We start from the raw sequence: 20,000 nt of genomic DNA on the forward strand, positions 1-20,000 counted from the left end.
TGCTTCTGGTAACGATATAGGACAGGCCACCACCAGGCCGTGGTTAAAGTTTCATGGGTCGCGGCTCATACAGCATTATACCGAGACCACCGAAAGATAGGTTTATCTTAGGTGGCCTTGATTATACGCTGTAGCGGCTGTACAGAAAACTGCATTAAAATGATCCATTTCACATCGAGTTCAGTCTTTTGCAAAATTCGACCTTTTTGTTTTTGAAATACAAAGCAACATAAATATTCAAAAGAGGGATTTTCAAACAAAGATTTCCAGCCCCATTTTCCAGAGGTACTGGAAAAGCAACGAAAAATATTGCAAGCGTTTTCAAAATGATGAATCTGTATGTTTACTTTTTTTTTTTTTATTTACAGGATATACCGAGGATTCAAATTGGATGCGACACTTCTGTGACTTCTGTGGTAATCAACTGGTAGGATTTTTTCGATTAAACAATTTTCCATATTATTTATTATAACAGAAATAATCTCCAGCTTTTGCGAATGATTTGGTAATGAAAGCCAACACATTAGAGGGGTTGCCAGGTATTACAACAGTTGTCATTTCGATGGTATTGATGACTTCATTAATGGTTGATTTTTATGAAGGTGAATCTGTACTGGAGGACACTTCCGGCTATTCAGCACTATAGGCAGTGAAAAGAGAGTGAGTAGGAGTTTTGGACAGCAGGATAATATGATGCGAGAAATAAATGAAATGCAATACAAGGATTTGAAGGCGGAACTGGGAGATAAATTGAGATAACTCAGCAATTGCAACAATAAGTAATAGTTTGAGAGGTTGAACAGCAAGCTTGAAGAGAGGGAGCGGGAATGGATGCAAAGTTCTCAAGACTAATCAAGATGACTAAGCAAGTAACAGACATGCAATATGCATTGATTATTATATTCTTCTTCTTCTGAATAATAATAATAATAATAATAATAATAATAATAATAATAATAATAATAATAAATAATATAATAATAATAATTATATATATATATATATATATATAGTGAAGTTACAACACGATTCAAAAGAAAAATTTGTTTCGCACACAAATGTGCTTTCGCTTTGGTGCACACACCTCCACATACACACACACACACACACACACACACGCACACAAGAAGGCTCAATGTTACTGAATTAAACTAGAGAGAGAATAGAGAGAGAGAGAGAGAGAAGAGAGAGAGAGAGAGATTTGTCTTTCCCTCAAAAATAACGATCTACTATTCTCTAATGCTTTCAAATTCCTTTCCTTACAAGACCAATTGATGCAGAGAGAGAGAGAGAGAGAGAGAGAGAGAGAGAGAGAGAGAGAGAGAGCAGGGTGCCTTTCCCGCAAAAATAATGATTTGTTATTCCACATCGCTTTTGAATTTCTTTCCTCTACCTGCACAGGTAGCAGCAGTTAATTGCCCTTAATCACATGTATACATAAAATCCCACATTCTCTCAACAATCATACACAATCACAAGCATCAAACACGCACGCGCAAAACAATACAGACTAGCGCATGCGCGGATACAACCGTACGAATGCGTACATAATTCTAAATACCCACAATTCCCCTCTTGACGAACAAGAGGTAAACAAACCTTCTTCTTCTTTCACTCTTTTGTCAGACGAAAATGTTCCCGGTCAGGTGACTCCTCATAAGCCCTTTGTTTCCCCTCCCTCCTGAGACATTTCCCGAGGGATTAAACGCGTTCCAACCTCTCTCTCTCTCTCTCTCTCTCTCTCTCTCTGGAGAATAACGGACAAAGAGGGATCTCCGTAAGGTGTGACACCCTTCTGTCAAGTGGGACAACGGAGGAATTGTTCGAGTGGATGCTATTGCGCCACTGGAGAATTCCAGAGTGAGGTATTTTATGTTTTTTCTTGAATGGTTGACATCATGTTAGACAAGGCTTTTTTTTTGTGTCGGTGTTTTTCTCGGTATGAAATGCCCAAGTGATGTGAATTTCATGTTTACACAGATGAAAAAGGCATTGTTTGTATGGTATAAGTGACTGTACCCAAATAAGATGAAAAGTAATATTATTGTTATTATTTTTATTATTATTAGTATTCAGAAGATGAACCCTATTCATAAGGAACAAGCCCACCACAGGGGCCAGTGACTCGAAATTCAAGCTTCCAAAGAATATGGTGTTCATTTGAAAGTAGTGACAGAAAGTATTATTATTATTATTATTATTATTATTATTATTATTATTATTATTATTATTCAGAAGATGAACCCTATTCATATACGGAACAAGCCCACTACAGGGCCACTGACTCGAAATTCAAACTTAAAAAGAATATGGTGTTCATTTGAAAATGGTAACAGAAATTATTATTATTATTATTATTATTATTATTATTATTATTATTATTATTATTATTATTCAAAAGATGAACCCTACTCATATGGAACAAGCCCACCACAGGGGCCACTGACTCGAAATTCAAGCTTTCAAAGAATATGGTATTCATTTGAAAGTAGTAACAGAAAGTATTATTATTATTATTATTATTATTATTATTATTATTATTATTATTATTATTATTATTATTCAGAAGATGAACCCTATTCATACGGAACAAGCCTACTACAGGGGCCACTGACTCGAAATTCAAACTTAAAAAGAATATGGTGTTCATTTGAAAGTAGGAACAGAAGGTATTATTATTATTATTATTATTATTATTATTATTATTATTATTATTATTCAGAAGATGAACCCTATTCATACGGAACAAGCCCACCACAGGGGCCACTGACTTAAAATTCAAGCTTCCAAAGAATATTTTGGTGTTCATTAGAAAGAAGTGTAACAGAAGATAAAAGGAAGTACAAAAAGAAGAGATCAGGTATTAGAAAAGAAAAGATAAACGAACAACTTAATAAATAAATAAATAAATAAATAAAAATGTCAGTCATTAAAATAAAATTAGAACTGTTTTAAGGCAGCAGTCATGGGTCGCATCTTCGCTTGAACTTCTGAAGTTCCAATTGCGCAACACGCCCTGGGAGGCTGTTCCACAAAAAACAAACTTTTCTTGGTAAAAGAATGCCGAGTTTTGCAAGACCCAATCGAAAACACTGTTGCAGTTATTGAAACCATTCACTCCGGACGCCTCCTGTGGATATCCTCTTTCAGTAGACGTTCAGGAGACGTTTAGGAACGTCCAGGAACGTTTAGTCTCCCACCCTCCAGAAACAGAGGCGCCGATATAGACGTCATTTGGCCGAATGGTGGTAAAAAAAAAAATTGGGAAAAGAGGTCTCGAGAATTTCGACAAATTTGTGTGTGTGTGAGTTTTGCTGAAACCTCAGGGAAGGACTTTTGTACCAGATTCCTCTCTTTTTTTCGATACGATGCGTAAAACAAATTAAAATAATTAAGCTTCGTTCTTTATTTTAGTTAAATGTGAAGGAATGGAAAATAGAATTTCGGCCAGGGGCCAAGAGCTGGAGCCTATGATGACGTCAATCAGTGCTGAAAGGCAAACTGAGAGTAGAAAGGTTTGAAAGGCGTAACAGGAGGAAAACCTTTTTGCAGTTGCACTATGAAACAATTGTTAGGAGAGGGTTGAGGATAGTAAGATAGAAGAAAGAGAGTATGAATGGAGGAGGTACAGAAAAAGAATGAAAGGGGTTGCAGCTAGGGGCCGAAGGGACGCTGCAAAGAACCTTAAGTAACGCCTACAGTGCATCGCAAGAGGTGTACTGACGACCCTACCCCACCCACGGGAAGTAGACTGTAAAGAATCTTTAATCAGAGCTTTCTTTTGCGAACTAGAATCATCAAGTTATGACTTAATGTATTTGCTGAACAGTAGAAGCACCAATATTCAGTAAGTGTGCTTCTCTGTCGAACTTCTGCGAAGTTCCAGAGGTCCTTTATTCCTCACACTGTTAGACTGTGGAACAGCTTCCCTACTGAGGGTGTCGTGCAACCGGAACTTCGGAAGTTCAAGCGAAGATGCAATGCATTGCTACCCTAATACAATTCTTCTTGCATTTTAATAACTTCCATTTTTACCTATCTAAATTTTTTACTTCTATGCAACAAGTCAACATTCACGCTGAGAATCATTTCCTAATATTTTTATAAAAACTGGATTTGTGTATGTGTATTTTTTTCATTCCTTTTGACAAACAGCAGTTTGACATTTCCTCTGGAGAGGTACCTCTACAGAAAGCAGTTGAAACTCTTCTTCTCTAATTCTCGGGAAAGAAATGGAATTATGGGACCTCATATTTCCACAATGGAATATTCCCTCTCTTACCCTTTTTTGCCCACTTTTTTTCCTTTCTTTAGGAGAACCTTTTAACGAAATGGATTCTTTTCCCAGCAGATGTGGGGTCTCTCTCTCTCTCCCTCTCTCTCTTTAGTATCTCGGAAAATATGATGATAATTTTGTTTCAGAAAAAGAAAGAAAATTCACGTTTGAGAACAGGAGGTATGATTGTTATTCCTCATTTTTCTCTTCCAAAGAATTTTGACGTTTTGTATTGAATATTTCATCTCACTTTCAGCCACGGCCCATGGAACTCTTAGCCGCGGCCCATGAAACTCAGCCACGGCTCGGTGGTGGCCTCAGCCGCTCCCCATGAAACTCAACCACGGTCCTGTGGTGGCCTGTGTTGTTGGTACCTATAGCGGTGCCAGAAGTAAGATCATGGCTAAGTTCAACCTTAAATAAAATAAAAACTACTGAGGCTAGAGGGCTGCAATTTGGTATGTTTCATGATTGGAGGGTGGATGATCAACATATCTATTTGCAGTTTTTAAGATCTGAGCCTTAGTAGTTTTAAGAACAAAAGACAGCAAAAAGTGCAGCAGAAAAAGTGCGGACGGTCAGACAAAGCCGGCACAATAGTTTTTTTACAGAAAATTAAAATTAAGGGTTTTTTTTAAGAAAAATTAACTAAAATACTGAACAAGTCATAATTCACTAGCTGGAAAAAGCATAAGATTTTTCCAGGCTTCACAACTGTGAATCACCATACACAAAAATAGTTTGACTTCAAAGTACATCAATAATATGTTCCTTAAGTTTTGCCTTGACAGTAATCACCAATATTAAAATTATTATTATTACTATTATTCAGATGATGAACCCTATTCATATGGAACAAGGCCACCAAAGGGTCCACTGACTTGAAATTTAAGCTTTCGAAGAATATGGTGCTAATTAGAAAGAAGTAACAGAAGGTAATGGAAAAACAGAAAGAAGAGATCTTATGAAAAAGAAAGAATAAATCAACAAATTAAAAAAAATTATGAGTAAATCATATCTGAATTTCCAGTTGCACTACATTCTCAGGGAGGCTGTTCCACAGCCCAACAGTATGAGGAATAAAGGACCTCTGGAACTTTGGAGAAGTTCGACAGTGGGGCACATTTACTGCATATTGGTGTTTCTGCTGTTCAGAGAATCGAAAAAGCAAAAATGAGCTGACTGGGGCATTTCAGCATAACTTTTAAGATACTGACTATATAAATAATAAGACGGAGCCTTTTAGAATGAAAAAAAAAACAAAGGAAAGGAAATAAGAGACCAAAAGACAAAGAAACTTACCTTCACGCCCCTGCCGAGTGGTCCTGGTCCTTTGTTGGAAAGTAGTTCTGGCTGTTTTGAGGGCAAGTGGAATTCGATACAAATTGCCTTAATGCTGATGTTCTGAGATATAGCAGCTGCCTTTGTCCTTAAATGCCCCCCCTCTCTCTCTCTCTCTCTCTCTCTCTCTCTCTCTCTCTGATACGACGCTGTTTCGGAGATGGGACGGAGCAAGTATCCTGGAAGATGAAACTTGCATCAAGGGTTGCGACACCTTGGCTTAATATATACGAACCTAACGGACTTCTGTGCTTACAAGAAATATTATTATCATTATTTTTAGTTTTCTGTAAAAGAAGACTATTGTGCCGGCTTTGTCTGTCCGTCCGCACTTTTTTCTGTCCGCACTTTTTCTGTCCGCACTTTTTCTTGTCCGCACTTTTTCTGTCCGCACTTTGTCTGTCAGCCTTCAGATCTTAAAAATTACTGAGGCTATAAGGCTGCAAATTGGTATGTTGATCATCCACCTCAAATCATCAACCATACCAAATTGCAGCTCCCTAACCTCCTCAGTAGTTTTGATTTTATTTAAGGTTAACGTTAGCCATAATCGTATTTCTGGCAGCGCTATAGGTACCAACAACATAGGCCACCGCCGGACCGTGGCTGAGTTTCGTGGGCCGCGGCTAAGAGTTTTATGGGCCGTGGCTGAGGCCACCACCGGACAGAAAACTCGATTGTTTAAATAAATGTCTAAAACCGAATATTAAGTGTAAATTGAAAGTTAGTTTAGGTTCGGAAGGGAGGGTAGCAGGGGAGGGGATGGAATTCCCAGAAGCCTCCTGGATTCCCAGAAGCCTCCGGGATTCCTAGAAGCCTCTGGGATTCCCAGAAACCTTCAGAATTCCCAGAAGCCTCTGGGATTCCCGGTGTGCATTCAAATACACAAACAAGACAGAGCATTCAGCATTTTATTTTCACTATATATCATCCGTTGCGTAAACCACAAATGAATTAGATATTAACACAAGCAATACTTGACAACAGTTACATTGAGGGAGATATTCACTTTCAGCGAAAGGCAGAGAGAGAGAGAGAGAGAGAGAGAGAGAGAGAGAGAGAGAGACGCCCTTATATAAAGCACGACCAAAGTTAACACTCTAGAGACTTATATCGAGCAGGAAGCTTACAATATTCACTGATTATTATTGAACTTACGAAAGATTAGGTAATTAAACGGCTGAGAGAGAGAGAGAGAGAGAGAGAGAGAGAGAGAGAGAGAGAGAGAGAGAGAGAGAGATTTGAAACAAGATCCGAATGTCAGAATGACCAACTCTTGTAGTACAAGCTATAGGCCTATACCAAATCTATCGTGTATGTTATTTGGTAGGTCCAGAAGTCCAAAAGTAGTCCCGAAGTCCACACCAGCCCTGGTGATCCCTTCAACGCCTTATTACAGGTTTTACTTAAATAATTAATTTATTAAATTAATATTATGCAAACGCATTGCTTACATGTTGCGCGTGCATAGCTTGCAAAGTGCATATAGGCCTAGACCTATGCCTGCTTTACACGCAAGGGCATTGCACAGATTAAAAGGTAAAACTGTGCAAATTTGGTTAAAATCTACGTAAATTAACCTTAAATAAACCAATAATAACTAACATAAACCATCAATATGGCCACAGGCTTATTTATTCAATATATATTCATATAATATTCAATAGAAACTTAACAAACCGTACCTCTGGCATCCAAGCTCTTGTAACACTCGGAGGTTTTGGGTGAAGCTTCGTAGCCATTATTTTTTGTCATTCGCAGCCATTTATCCCTTTATATCAGTCCTGTCTTCGTCTACGACATATTTACTACATGTCCGTCACACTCACTAACTCAATTTCACACTAGATACGAAGAAACGAAGCCATTTTTGTCGCCGATCGAGTGACACCGGCGGTTGAATTGGCGCCATTTCTGCTGGGAGGGAGAAGAAGACCAATGACGTCATCGCATGGCACTAAGATCCAAAAAGACGAACGTAATAACGATTATAAATTAAATAAAACTTGTTGTAAGAACAAAAACAATACCGTAGATAAACAGGTTATGAATACATCATACGCCGTCTAAAGGATATATCATTAATCACAGGATCCGGCTAAATACGAACGAAAGAAGCGTAATTGTCCCTGGCCTGTACTTGGTGGGTCAGTGACAAATGGCGTCGTCGTAGGACACTCATACTCAGAATGTTGAATAAAAGGACGAATATAAATCAAATAAAACTTGCTACAAGAACCTAAGATATAATTAATAGCTTATGTATATATCAATCCTTTTTATAGAATAGTATTAATTATAGTATTCGGATAAATGCAAAAAAAAAAAAAGAAGCGTAATTGCGTTAGGCCTGTATTTGGTAGGTCAGTGACAAATGGCGTCGTCTTAGGCCACTCATAGTCAGAATGTTAAATAAAATGACGAATATAAATTAAATAAAACTTGTTACAAGAACCAAAGATATAATTAAATAGCTTATGAATATATTAATCCTTTTTACAGAATAATATTATTTATAGAATTCGGCTAAACGCGAAAAAAAGAAGCGTAATTGCGCTTGGCCAATATTTGGTAGACCCTGAAATAAGAATATAAATAGATTATTAAATAAAAGGTGAACATGATTCCCCCCTCACCCCTTTTTTTGGTATCACAATATTATTTTTATTTTGGTATCACAATATTTGATTTTTGGTTTCGATGTAATTTTTGGTATCACAATATTCTTTTTTTTATATCACAATATTCGTTTTTTTATATCACAGTATTTGTTTTGTTGGTATCACAATATTTCTTTTTTTTTTGTATCACCATATTTGATTTTTGGTATCAATATAATTTTTTGGTATCATAATGCTCATTTTTTTGGTATCACGATATTTGATTTTTGGTATCATAATATTCTTATTTTTTGTATCATGTTTTTTTTTGGTACCACGAAATTCTTTTTTTTTTGGTATCACAATATTATTGTTTTGGTATCACAATATTTGATATTTTGGTATCACATTTGTTTTGGTATCGCATTATTATTTTTTTGGTATCACCATATTTGATTTTTGGTATCGATATAATTTTTTAGTATCACAATATTATTGTTTTGGCATCAAATTATTCTTTATTTTGGTATCCCAATATTCTTTTTTGGTATCACAATATTATTGTTTTTTGGTAATACAATATTCATTTTTTGGTATCACTATGTTATTGTTTTGGTATCACAGTATTCTCATTTTGGTATCACAACATTCTCAGAAAACCCAAAATCAACAAAGAATATGAATTATTTATCATATCAAAGTGCAACAACAATGCAAATTTCATTTCAGGAATCGTAAGATTCCTGTTTTTCATCTGGAATAGTTAAGACTCAGGAACTGGAATCCATTCATTACTTACGAGCATAAACAGAGGCTGTGAGATGAATGACTGGAATCTGGAACCGAGATCTGGAATCTTAGATGATTTATTAAATTGTTCTCTCTCTCTCTCTCTCTCTCTCTCTCTCTCTCTCTCTCTCTCTCTCTCTCTCTCTCTCTCTCTCTCTCATACTAATAATTAGTTCTCCAAGGCAATATAAACTTCATTATGAAACTTCATTATAGACTTCATTATAAACTTCATTATAGACTTCATTATAAAACTTCATTATGAGACTTTATTATTAACTTCATAATAAACTTCCTTATAAATCTTTATGAGCTACATAAGAAAGCTTCATTGTAGACTTCATTGTGAAACTTCATCATGAACTTCAATAACAAAACTTCATTATAGACTTCATTGTAAAACTTCATTATGAACTTCATAAGAAAACTTCATTTTAGATTTAATTATAAAACTTCATTATAAGATTTTGTTAGAAATTTCATTATGAAACTACATTATAAGACTTCATTATAAAACTGCATTATAAGACTTCATTAAAAACTATTTATGACTTCATTATAAAACCTCATTATAAGAACATTTTAAAACTTCATTATAAGACATAAAACTTCATTATAAAATTCCATTATAAAACTTCATTATAAAACCTTATTATCAAACTTTTTTATAAGACTTCATTATAAACTTTGTTATAAAATTTCATTAAAAGCTTCATTATAATGTTATTGAACTTTATAATTTCATTATAAATATAAAACTTCATTAAAAAGTTCATTATAAAACTTCATTATGAAACTTCATTGTAAGACTTCATTATAAAATTCAGTAATAAGGCTTTATTAAGAAATCTCACTATAGCCTTCATTATAACTTCATTATAATCTTCATAATGAATATGCATTATAAAATTTCATTATGTATAACTTCATTATTAAAGCTCACTAAAACTTTATTATAAAATTCCTTTTGTAACTTCATTGTAAAACTTTATTATAACTACATTATAAACTTCATTATAAAAACTCATTATAAACTTCATTATAAAACTTCGTGGAGTCTTGGGCTTCACTTGCTTAAACCTCCAGCTCATGGCTGAGTACAAAGTTTATAGTGAATTTTTTAATGAAGTCTTATATTGAAGTTTATAATGAAGTTTCCTAATGAGGTTTATAATGAAGTTCCTTTATTCTTAACTTCAAAGGACAGCAGCTGGTTATGAAGAAAGTTTCATTATCAAATAACAATGACCTCAATGAGTGTTGTTCCTACAATGACTTCAATGAGCGTTATTCCTACATTGACTTCAATGAGTGTTATTCCTCAAGTGACCTAAATGAGTGTTTTTCCTACAATGACTTCAATGAGTGTCGTTCCTACAATGACCTCAGTGAGTGTTATTCATATAATGACTTCAATGAATGTGTTCCTACAATGACCTCAATAAGTATTATTCATACAATGAGTGGCATTTATACAATGATTTCAATGAGCGTTATTCATATAATGACTTCAATGAATGTTGTTCATACAATGACCTCAATGAATGTTATTCCTTCAATGAGTGTTATCCCTACAATGACCTCACCGAGTGTTATTCCTATAATGACTTCCATAAGTGTTATTACCCTAATGACTCCAATGAGTTTTATCCTACAATGACTCAATGAGTGTTATTCTTACTATGACTTCAGTGAGTGCTATCCCTACAATAACCTCGGCAAATGTTACTCCAACAATGACCTCATATTTGTTATTCCTTCAAAGACCTCAATGAGTCTTCTTCCTACAATAACTTCAATGAGTCTTGTTGATACAAAGACCTCAGTGAAATGTTATTCAGTATTTGCTGTGATGTGGAAATTATTCATGTTTATGTGTATACGCGGAAATATGAATGAGCTATGTTCCCTTGGTAATCGTAACCCTCTCTCTCTCTCTCTCTCTCTCTCTCTCTCTCTCTCTCACACACACACACACACACACACACACACACACATATGGCAACAATTGAGAGAGAGAGAGAGAGAGAGAGAGAGAGAGAGAGAGAGAGAGAGATTAGGTTACCTAACTGACCGTTTCAGTAAACCGTAAAGTCATTTACGATGCTGCTTCTCGGTCTTTCATACCAACGATAAAGTGCATACATTATACGTACTATACTAAAGTGCATTCATTGTACGCACTAAAGCGCATTCATTATACGTACGTTAGGTATATGTCACTGATAAAAGGAAAGCCTTGTATTTAAATATGGCCGTGGTTTGCCCCTTCAAGAATCACGTTAATCCTAAATATACTGTAGGCCAGGTACAATTAGGCTTCTTGCGTTCGCATTTAACTGAATCCTACGCTTAATCCTATTCTATAAAGCGGATTAATATATTTATAAGCTATTTAGTTATCGTTTTGGTTCTTGTTGCAAGTTTTATTGAATTTATATTCGTTATTTTATTGAAGATTCTGAGCATTAATGGCTTACGACGACGCCATTTGTCACTGACACACCAAATATAAGCCTGGCACAATTAGGCTTCTTGCGTTCACATTTATCCGAATCCTACGCTTAATCCTATTCTATAAAGAGGATGAATATATTTATAATCTATTTTATTATTGTTCTGGTTCTTATAACGAGCTTTATCTCATTTATATTCGTGTTACGTTCGTCTTCCTAAGTCTTAGTGGCTTAAGACGACGCCATTTGTCACTGACCCATCAAATAATGTCCTAGCGAAATTACGCTTCTTGTATTCGTATTTAGCGGAATCCTATAATTAATGACATCCTTTAGACAGTGTATGATATGTTTATAATTTATTTATTTATTGTGTTTGTTCTTATAACGAATTTTATTTAATTTATATTCTTATTACGTTCGTCTTTGTGAATCTTAGCGGCCTGCGATGACGTCATCGGTCTTCTTCTCCCTCCCAGCAAAAATGGCGCCAATTCAACCGCCGGTGTCACTCGATCGACGACAAAAATGGCTTCATTTCTCCGTACCTAGTGTGCAATTGACTTAGTGAGTGTGACGGAAACATAGTAAATATGTCGTAGAAGAAAGCAGGACTGATATAAAGCGATAAATGGCTGCGAATGATTAAAAAACAATGGCTACGAAGCTTCATCCAAACTTCGAGTGTTGCAAGAAGTCGAATGCCAGAGGTACGGTTTGTTATGCTTCTATTGAATACGTATGAATAATATATTGAATAAATAAGTCTGTAGCTATTTTGATGATTTATAATAATCATTTTTGGTTTATTTATGTTGATTTAAAGCAAACTGTAACCAAATTTGCTAATCTGCGCAATGAACGTGCGTTGTAATGCTGGTATAGGCCTAGGCCTATATGCACTTTGCAAACTATGCACGTACATATGTAAACAGTGCAGTTGCATAATATTAATTTAATAAGTTAATCATTTAATAAAAACCTGTAGTAAGGCGTTAAAGGGATCACCAGGACTGGTGTGGACTTCTGGACTTTTGGACTTACTAACCAACAAAGACGAGAGATTTGTACTAAAAGAGTTGGTCATATGATATTACGAGACCTTGCTTCAGATATTTTGCTCTCTCTCTCTCTCTCTCTCTCTCTCTCTCTCTCTCTCTCTCTCTCTCTCTCTCTCTCTCTGTCAGCCATCTAATTAACTCGTTTTTCGTAAGTCGAATAACAATTAGTAGACATTTTAAAGAGCCCTGATCGATATGTGTAGGTCTGAAGTGCTAACGTTGCTTGTGCTTTGTAAAGGAAGCTGCGTCCCTTATCTCTCTCTCTTCTCTCTCTCTCTCTCTCTCTCTCTCTCTCTCTCTCTCTCTCTCTCTCTCTAAGCCGTTTAATTAACTGATTTTTCGTAGTTCTAATAATCATCAGTGGGTATTTTAAGAGTCCTGGTCGATATAGGTCTAAAATGTCAATGCTGCTTTATAAAGGAAGCTGTGTCCCTTAATTTTCAAATGATATTCATGGCTTTCATTTAAAGTTAATAACTATTGCCAAGTTAATAACTATTACTAAGTATTATTTAAGCTATTATCTCCCTAATATAACTGTTACCAAGTATTTCCTGTTTTAATTCCTGGTTCTTTTGTAGTTTACGTAACGGATGATATATTGCAAAAAAAAAAAAAAATTGAAGGCTGATAACGAGATGTTTAGCTTTAAATCTCTCTCTCACTTTGGGCTTTCTCTTTTTATTTATTTATTTATATATTCATTTGTTTATTATATATATTTACTTATTATTTTTGACTAGAAATCTCGACACGGTAATAATTTCAGTTAGAGCAGAGCAAAAGTTTGCGGAGGAATTTGACAAGAACTACCAGTGGTTAGGCCGTGCTTTTTTTTTTTTTTTTAAGACATAGGCCTACTCTAGTTTTCTTTCCTGTATGATTAGGCCTCTGGAACGTACTGTAGCTAAGTCTAGATTTCCATTACTATTTGATTTTCGATTAAATAAAAATAAGTTTCTATATTTCCAGGGAAACCAATGGCAATAATCTTTTTTTTACGTCAGATTCACCCAAACGCGTTTCAGCAGAATGCGCTAAACATTTGAGATTCAATTTGGATCTTAACGAACTTGCTTCTCTCTCTCTCTCTCTCTCTCTCTCTCTCTCTCTCTCTCTCTCTCTCTCTCTCTCTCTCTCTCTCTCGTTCAGGTTCGTTAGGTTTTCCAACGAGCTCACACTTGATATACATCAGGATTCTTGCAATGTCTTTGGTGGAAGCCATTATACAAAGGAAAACGCATTATGGGCGAGCATTTAAAACCGGTTTATCTCTGTTCAAAGCTATAGCAGTGACTTTTTCTAATATTTTCTCTTTTTGTATCATTATTTTTGTTGTTGTTTAGACTATTGACTTCGGTCAGGTTTAGTATATATGATATATACTGAGTTTAAGTCCTTACGTCTGGTCACGATCAGCTTGGTAGAGGCTCCTTGTGGTTCAGTCTACCCCCTGGGAGTTGGTTCCTCCCTCTGTGCCCGTGTAGTACTATCATCTGTTATTCTGTAATCTCCCATAAGCACTGTGTCTCGTTTGGCAGTTTTTAGAATTCTTCTGTACTTTTCTCTCACGATGTAGATCAAGTGTGAGCTCGTTGGACAACCTAACGAACCTGAGAGAGAGAGAGAGAGAGAGAGAGAGAGAGAGAGAGAGAGAGAGAGAGAGAGAGAGAGAAGAGGAAAGTTCGTTAAGTTCCAAATGGAATCTCAAATGTTTAGCGCATTCTGGCGAGACGAATTTGGGTGAATCTGACGTTATAAAGAAAAAAAAAAAAATCATTGCCATTGATTTCCCGGGAAATATAGAAACTTATCTTTTATTTAAATTAATATAGCCTATATATATATATATATATATATATATATATATATATATATATATATATATATATATATATATATATATATGTGTGTGTGTGTGTGTGTGTTTGAATGTAACTAAACTCGTATGTATGTAACCTTGAGCTCTATAGAAAACCATACCTCTTGACCGATCTAGACGAAATTTTGCCGCGGCACCCATTTGACCCCAGGAAGTTTTTCGTAGTTTTTCAAACCCATCCCCCCGCCCCCTTCCTCTTTCCCTTTCTTCCTCCTCTTCCCTTTGTAACTGATGTTGTAAATAAACTCCACGGGTTTATCACACCCCATTTCATGTACTCTACACCATTGAAAAATTTAAAATGCTTTCCTTTCCTATGATTAATAATTCAGTATCAGGGTTTGTGTTTAGGTTTAGTGGGGATCTGTTTAGGTTTAGGAGGGGGTGTTTATAGGTTTAGTGGGGGAGTATTTTTAGGTTTAGTGGGGATGTATTTTTAGGTCTAGTGGGAAGAGGTGTGTAGGTTTAGTGAGGGTGTGTTTAGGTTTAGTTGGGCGGGTGTTTTGGTTTAGTGGGAGGATGTGTTTAGGTTTATTGGTGGTCGTTATTCGATTTATGGGTGTGTTTAGGTTTAGTGTTTGTTTATGTTTAGTTGGGGTGTGTTTAGGTTTAGTGGGTGGTGTGTGTGTGTGTTTAGTGGGGGTGTGTTTAGGTCTGGCGGGAGGGGTGTTTTGGTTTAGTGTGGGTGTGTTTAGGTTTAGTGGGGTGTGTTTTGGTTTAGTGGGGGTGTATTTAGGTCTAGTGGGGGTGTGTTTAGGTTTAGTGGGGTGTATTTTGGTTTTGTGTTTTTGGTTTAGGGGTGTTTCAGTCAGAGTAGGTGTGTATATATATATATATATATATATATATATATATATATATATATATATATATATATATATATATATATATAGATAGAGAGAGAGAGAGAGAGAGAGAGAGAGAGAGAGAGAGAGAGAGAGAGAGAGAATATTACCTCAAACTTGAATGCAATCACATTACGACTGGCTGATTAAAAAGGTGCACTGTATTGTAGGATTAATTATATTTGTAGAGAGAGAGAGAGAGCAATCACATTACGACTGGCTGATTAAAAAGGTGCACTGTATTGTAGGATTAATTATAGAGAGAGAGAGAGAGAGAGAGAGAGAGAGAGAGAGAGAGAGAGAATATTACCTCAAACTTGAATGCAATCACATTACGACTGGCTGATTAAAAAGGTGCACTGTATTGTAGGATTAATTATATTTGTAGAGAGAGAGAGAGAGAGAGAGAGAGAGAGAGAGAGAGAGAATATTACCTCAAAGAATGAGACTGGCTGATTAAAAGGTGCACTGTATTGTAGGATTAATTATATTTGAAACGTCCTATATAATTGCTATCGTAATTGCTCAGATGATCGAGATTCTGTTCTTCAAAGATGGCTTTAAAAATGGAAGTCTAAAAAACCTCACACCTTTTCGATGGAATCCTCTCAATTAGCGGATGTGAAAGAGACTCCTTTTTCAAGAGTCTGTCTGAAGACGTGAATTGGGAATCCCCAGAGGCGAAGGAATAGAGAGAGAGAGAGAGAGAGAGAGAGAGAGAGAGAGAGAGAGAGAGAGAGAGAGAGAGAGAGAGAGAGAGATTGAATTTTCTTCCTTTCATTCAGACCGAACCATTTAAAGAGAGCCTTTCAAGCATTTGCGAGAAATGATCTTCCAGTAAGTTTTGAGACTTTTCCTGGTTTAATCAGATAATCCCTTGGGACTTTTCCTGGTTTAATCAGATAATCCCTAAAATCCATTTATTATTATTATTATTATTATTATTATTATTATTATTATTATTATTATTATTCACAAGATGAAACGTATTCATATGGAACAAGCCCAACACAGGGTCCACTGGCTTGAAATTCAGGCTTCCAAAGATTATTATTATTATTATTATTATTATTATTATTATTATTATTATTATTATTATTATTATTATTATTATTATTATTATTATTATTCGGAAGATGAAACTTATTCGTATGGAACAAGCCCACCACAGGGGCCACTGACTTGAAATTCAGGCTTCTAAAGAATATTAGTAAATGTGGAAACGTTTTGATTTACAGAAATTGTTAAAAGAATTTAAAAGTTTAAAAAAATCAACGTTTTCTCACAAAAAACAGACACAAAGAGAAAATTATTTATAAGTGAAAGATCTATTTCATTAACTACATTCATCCCAGTAGGGGGGGATAGCGCCATCAATGGCCCTCACGCGGTGCAGTGCAGGCACAACTTAAGGTTCATTGCGGCGTCCCTACGGCCCATAGCTGCGACCCCTTTTATTTCTCCATCTTACTGTCCTCAACCCTCTGATAACAATTGTTTCATAATATTAGCAGTTACACATGACTTCAAACACACACACACACACATAGATCTCCGTATAAATAGGGTTCATCTTCTGAATAATAATAATAATAATTATAATAATAGATACACATGACTTCAACACAAACACACACACACACACATCTCTTCCCCAAGAAAGCCTTTCATCCAGGATACAAAAACTGAACAGAAGCGATATTTCGATTATCTCCTGACGCGTTAAAGACACCTTTTGCATATTAGGTAAGAAGACCCACCTGGGTTCCCCAGTCATTAAACCCCACTTTCATATTTGGCGAGTGAGGCTGCGCTCTCCAGGACATTCATAGAAGCAATATCCTAATGAGGACTTCCATAAACGTCTTGTGTCTTATGGTTATGATATATCGCCATCTCTCATTCTCTCTCTCTCTCTCTCTCTCTCTCTCTCTCTCTCTCTCTCTCTCTCTCTCTCTCTCATTGCAGCTTGGAGTGAGTTGATGGCTAAGCATTTAGATACTGTTTCTTTGAAAGTTAACAGAATACTTACATACTTTATTTTTACATTGACGTCAATATAACTTTTATACTTACATCATGCATATATACAGTATGAAGACAATTATAAATAGATAAATAAATAAATAAATAAATATATATGTATATATATATATATATATATATATATATATATATATATATATATATATATATATATATATATATATATATATATATATATATATATATATATATATATATATATGTATATAAAAAGGCCATAAAAAGAATGTGGAAAATAAAGGCTATATTTCAGACACCAAACTTACCTGAGGAGGGTGACAGTTTGGTCTCTGAAATATAGCTTTTATTTTCCACATTTTGGCGTTTTTATGGGCTCCTTATATTTGATGGAATTCTGTTTTAACAAAATATATTTCACAGTCATATGTACACACACACACACACACACACACACACACATATATATATATATATATATATATATATATATATATATATATATATATATATATATATTTTTAGATATTTTTTATACGACACCCCTTTAAATTTTTCGGTAGCTTCCTATTTAATCTTATCACAGCGTCAATAACCTACATTGTGACACCAGTTCAAGTAGCCATAAGTCAATCAATCAACGGTCGTCGGTCAGCACAGAACCAATGAGAAAATGGAACTTGACAGAGCCTCAAAAGCAGGACATTGCGGACCAACTAACTAAACGCATTCGCAGGGGACAACTTCATTACCCAAACTCTGAGGCCTAAAACATTAAGTATTCAACTTCTGGGCTAAAACTGCGCAAAACTTCGACGCTCGTCCGTGACGAGAAGTTCTTTTGAACTTCAGAACGACGGTGGTGGGATCCGCAAAGTTGATAATTAACAAACTTTCAATCAGTAGTCGTCCATGTTTTTGTTTACTTTTCGTGAAATATTGGATTATATTTTCGTGGGGACGATAAAAGAAAAAACAAGCTTTGGTGGTCTATGTGCCTGACGGAGTTCCCTTGTTTCTGCTATTCATAGTTTTTTCCCTCCTTGTTTAGTCTTCTGTGAAAGAAAACTACTGTGGCGGCTTTGTCTGTCCGTCCGCACTTTTTCTGTCCGCCCTCAGGTCATAAAAACTACCGAGGCTACAGGGCTGCAAATTGGTATGTTGATCACCCACCCTCCAATCATCAAACATACCAAATTGCAGCCATCTAGCCTCAGTAGTTTTTATTTTATTAAAGGTTAAAGTTAGCCATAATCGCGCTTCAGGCAACGATATATGACAGGCCACCACTTGGCGTGGTTGAAGTTTCATGGGTCGCGGCTCATAGATCATTATACCGAGACCACCGAAAGATAGATGTGTTTTCGGTGGCCTTGATTATACGATGTACAGAAAGCTCGATTGCGCCGAAGAAACTTCCGCGACTTGTTTTAAACTGAGCAAGATAACGGCTGTCCAGAAAATAAATGAGATGAAACACAATGATCTGAAGGTGGAACTGGGACCTGAAACGCGATAAGGTGTTATTGTCATCCACCACATCACAAGATGGAGTGAGAAGGTGAGTTTTTATTCCACTTGGGAATACTCGCTTGTTCCTCTTGTTTGCCGGAAAACGCTCTTATATTCATGGGAAAATATGGCTTTGGACCCCACTTACAACATAGTCTCTTTATTTCTTTATGCCGTTTCAGATATCTGCCAAAGATCCCGGGCTCAGTCTCTTAAATCCTCTTGTCGTTCATAGGAATCTTTCTTTGAATCTGACGAGAGAATTACTTAAAGGTACCATTCTAATTGTTGGCTTCACTCTTCAATTCTCTTGTCATTCATAGGAATGTTTCTTTGAACCAGACAATAGAATTACTTAATCAGCTCTGTGGTCTGGTAAAACTAAGGTATATATACTTAACTTTTTGTAAGACACCATTCAAATTGGTAAGCTTCACTCTTCAATTCTCTTGTCATTCATAGGAATCTTTCTTTGAATCAGACAACAGAATTACGTAGGGTCCCATTCTAATTGGTAAGCTTCACTCTTCAATTCTTTTGTCATTCATAGGAATCTTTCTTTGAATCTGACTAGAGACTTACTTAAAGGTACCATTCTAATTGGTAAGCTTCACTCTTCAATTCTCTTGTCATTCATAGGAATGTTTCTTTGCAGCGTCCCTTCGCCCCTAGCTGCAACCCCTTTCATTTCTTTTCCTGCACCTCCATTCATATTATCTTTCTTCCATCTTGCTATCCACCCTCTCCTAACAATTATTTCATAGTGCAACTGCGAGGTTACCTTTCCTCCAGTTACACCTTTCAGAGATTTTTTAGTTTCGATTTCCTTTCCAGCGCTGAATGACCTCACAGGTCCCATTGCTTGGCTTTTGGCCAAAACTCTATATTCCATACCGCAACAGGAAATGAGAATAGGAATAATGCTATCATTAATACAACTCCTTCTACCTTCGTAAATGAGCTCGATTCGAGTCGTGTTGCTTATGAATTCATTCAATCAAATTCGACGGTAATTACTTTAGAATAAATTCCACTCTGCTTTCCCCTGCTTTTTGTTTTTTATACAAATATCAATTGCCATTCATAAATCCGGCATAATGGAATTAGGCCGTCGAATATTTTTATGTTATATTGACATAAATAGTTCATTATTTTTTTTCTTTTTTTTTTATAATTTTAGCAGATGCGTTCCATTAATGTCTCGTAATTTTCCTGCTAATGTAAAACGCGGCGG

General features: G+C 35.7%; 1 protein-coding gene and 1 long non-coding RNA gene across 2 annotated transcripts in view; one reads left to right on the forward strand and one right to left on the reverse strand.

The window, feature by feature from the left end:
* LOC136831660 (uncharacterized) overlaps positions 1-7,372 on the reverse strand; it is a 31,932-nt gene extending 24,560 nt beyond the window's left edge. The window contains exons 1-3 of the mRNA XM_067092289.1: positions 7,298-7,372; positions 5,579-5,629; positions 5,316-5,423 (exon numbers count right to left, since the gene is read on the reverse strand). Of these exons, the coding sequence (XP_066948390.1) occupies positions 5,316-5,423; positions 5,579-5,629; positions 7,298-7,372 (234 nt within the window). The remainder of the gene's footprint in view (positions 1-5,315; positions 5,424-5,578; positions 5,630-7,297) is intronic.
* A 4,663-nt stretch (positions 7,373-12,035) lies between these two features.
* LOC136831167 (uncharacterized) overlaps positions 12,036-20,000 on the forward strand; it is a 380,924-nt gene continuing 372,959 nt past the window's right edge. Inside the window, exon 1 of the long non-coding RNA XR_010850789.1 lies at positions 12,036-12,172. This is a non-coding gene — a long non-coding RNA (uncharacterized lncRNA). The remainder of the gene's footprint in view (positions 12,173-20,000) is intronic.

The sequence above is a fragment of the Macrobrachium rosenbergii genome, chromosome 48 (assembly GCF_040412425.1).
Source record: "Macrobrachium rosenbergii isolate ZJJX-2024 chromosome 48, ASM4041242v1, whole genome shotgun sequence".
Lineage (NCBI taxonomy): Eukaryota > Metazoa > Arthropoda > Malacostraca > Decapoda > Palaemonidae > Macrobrachium > Macrobrachium rosenbergii.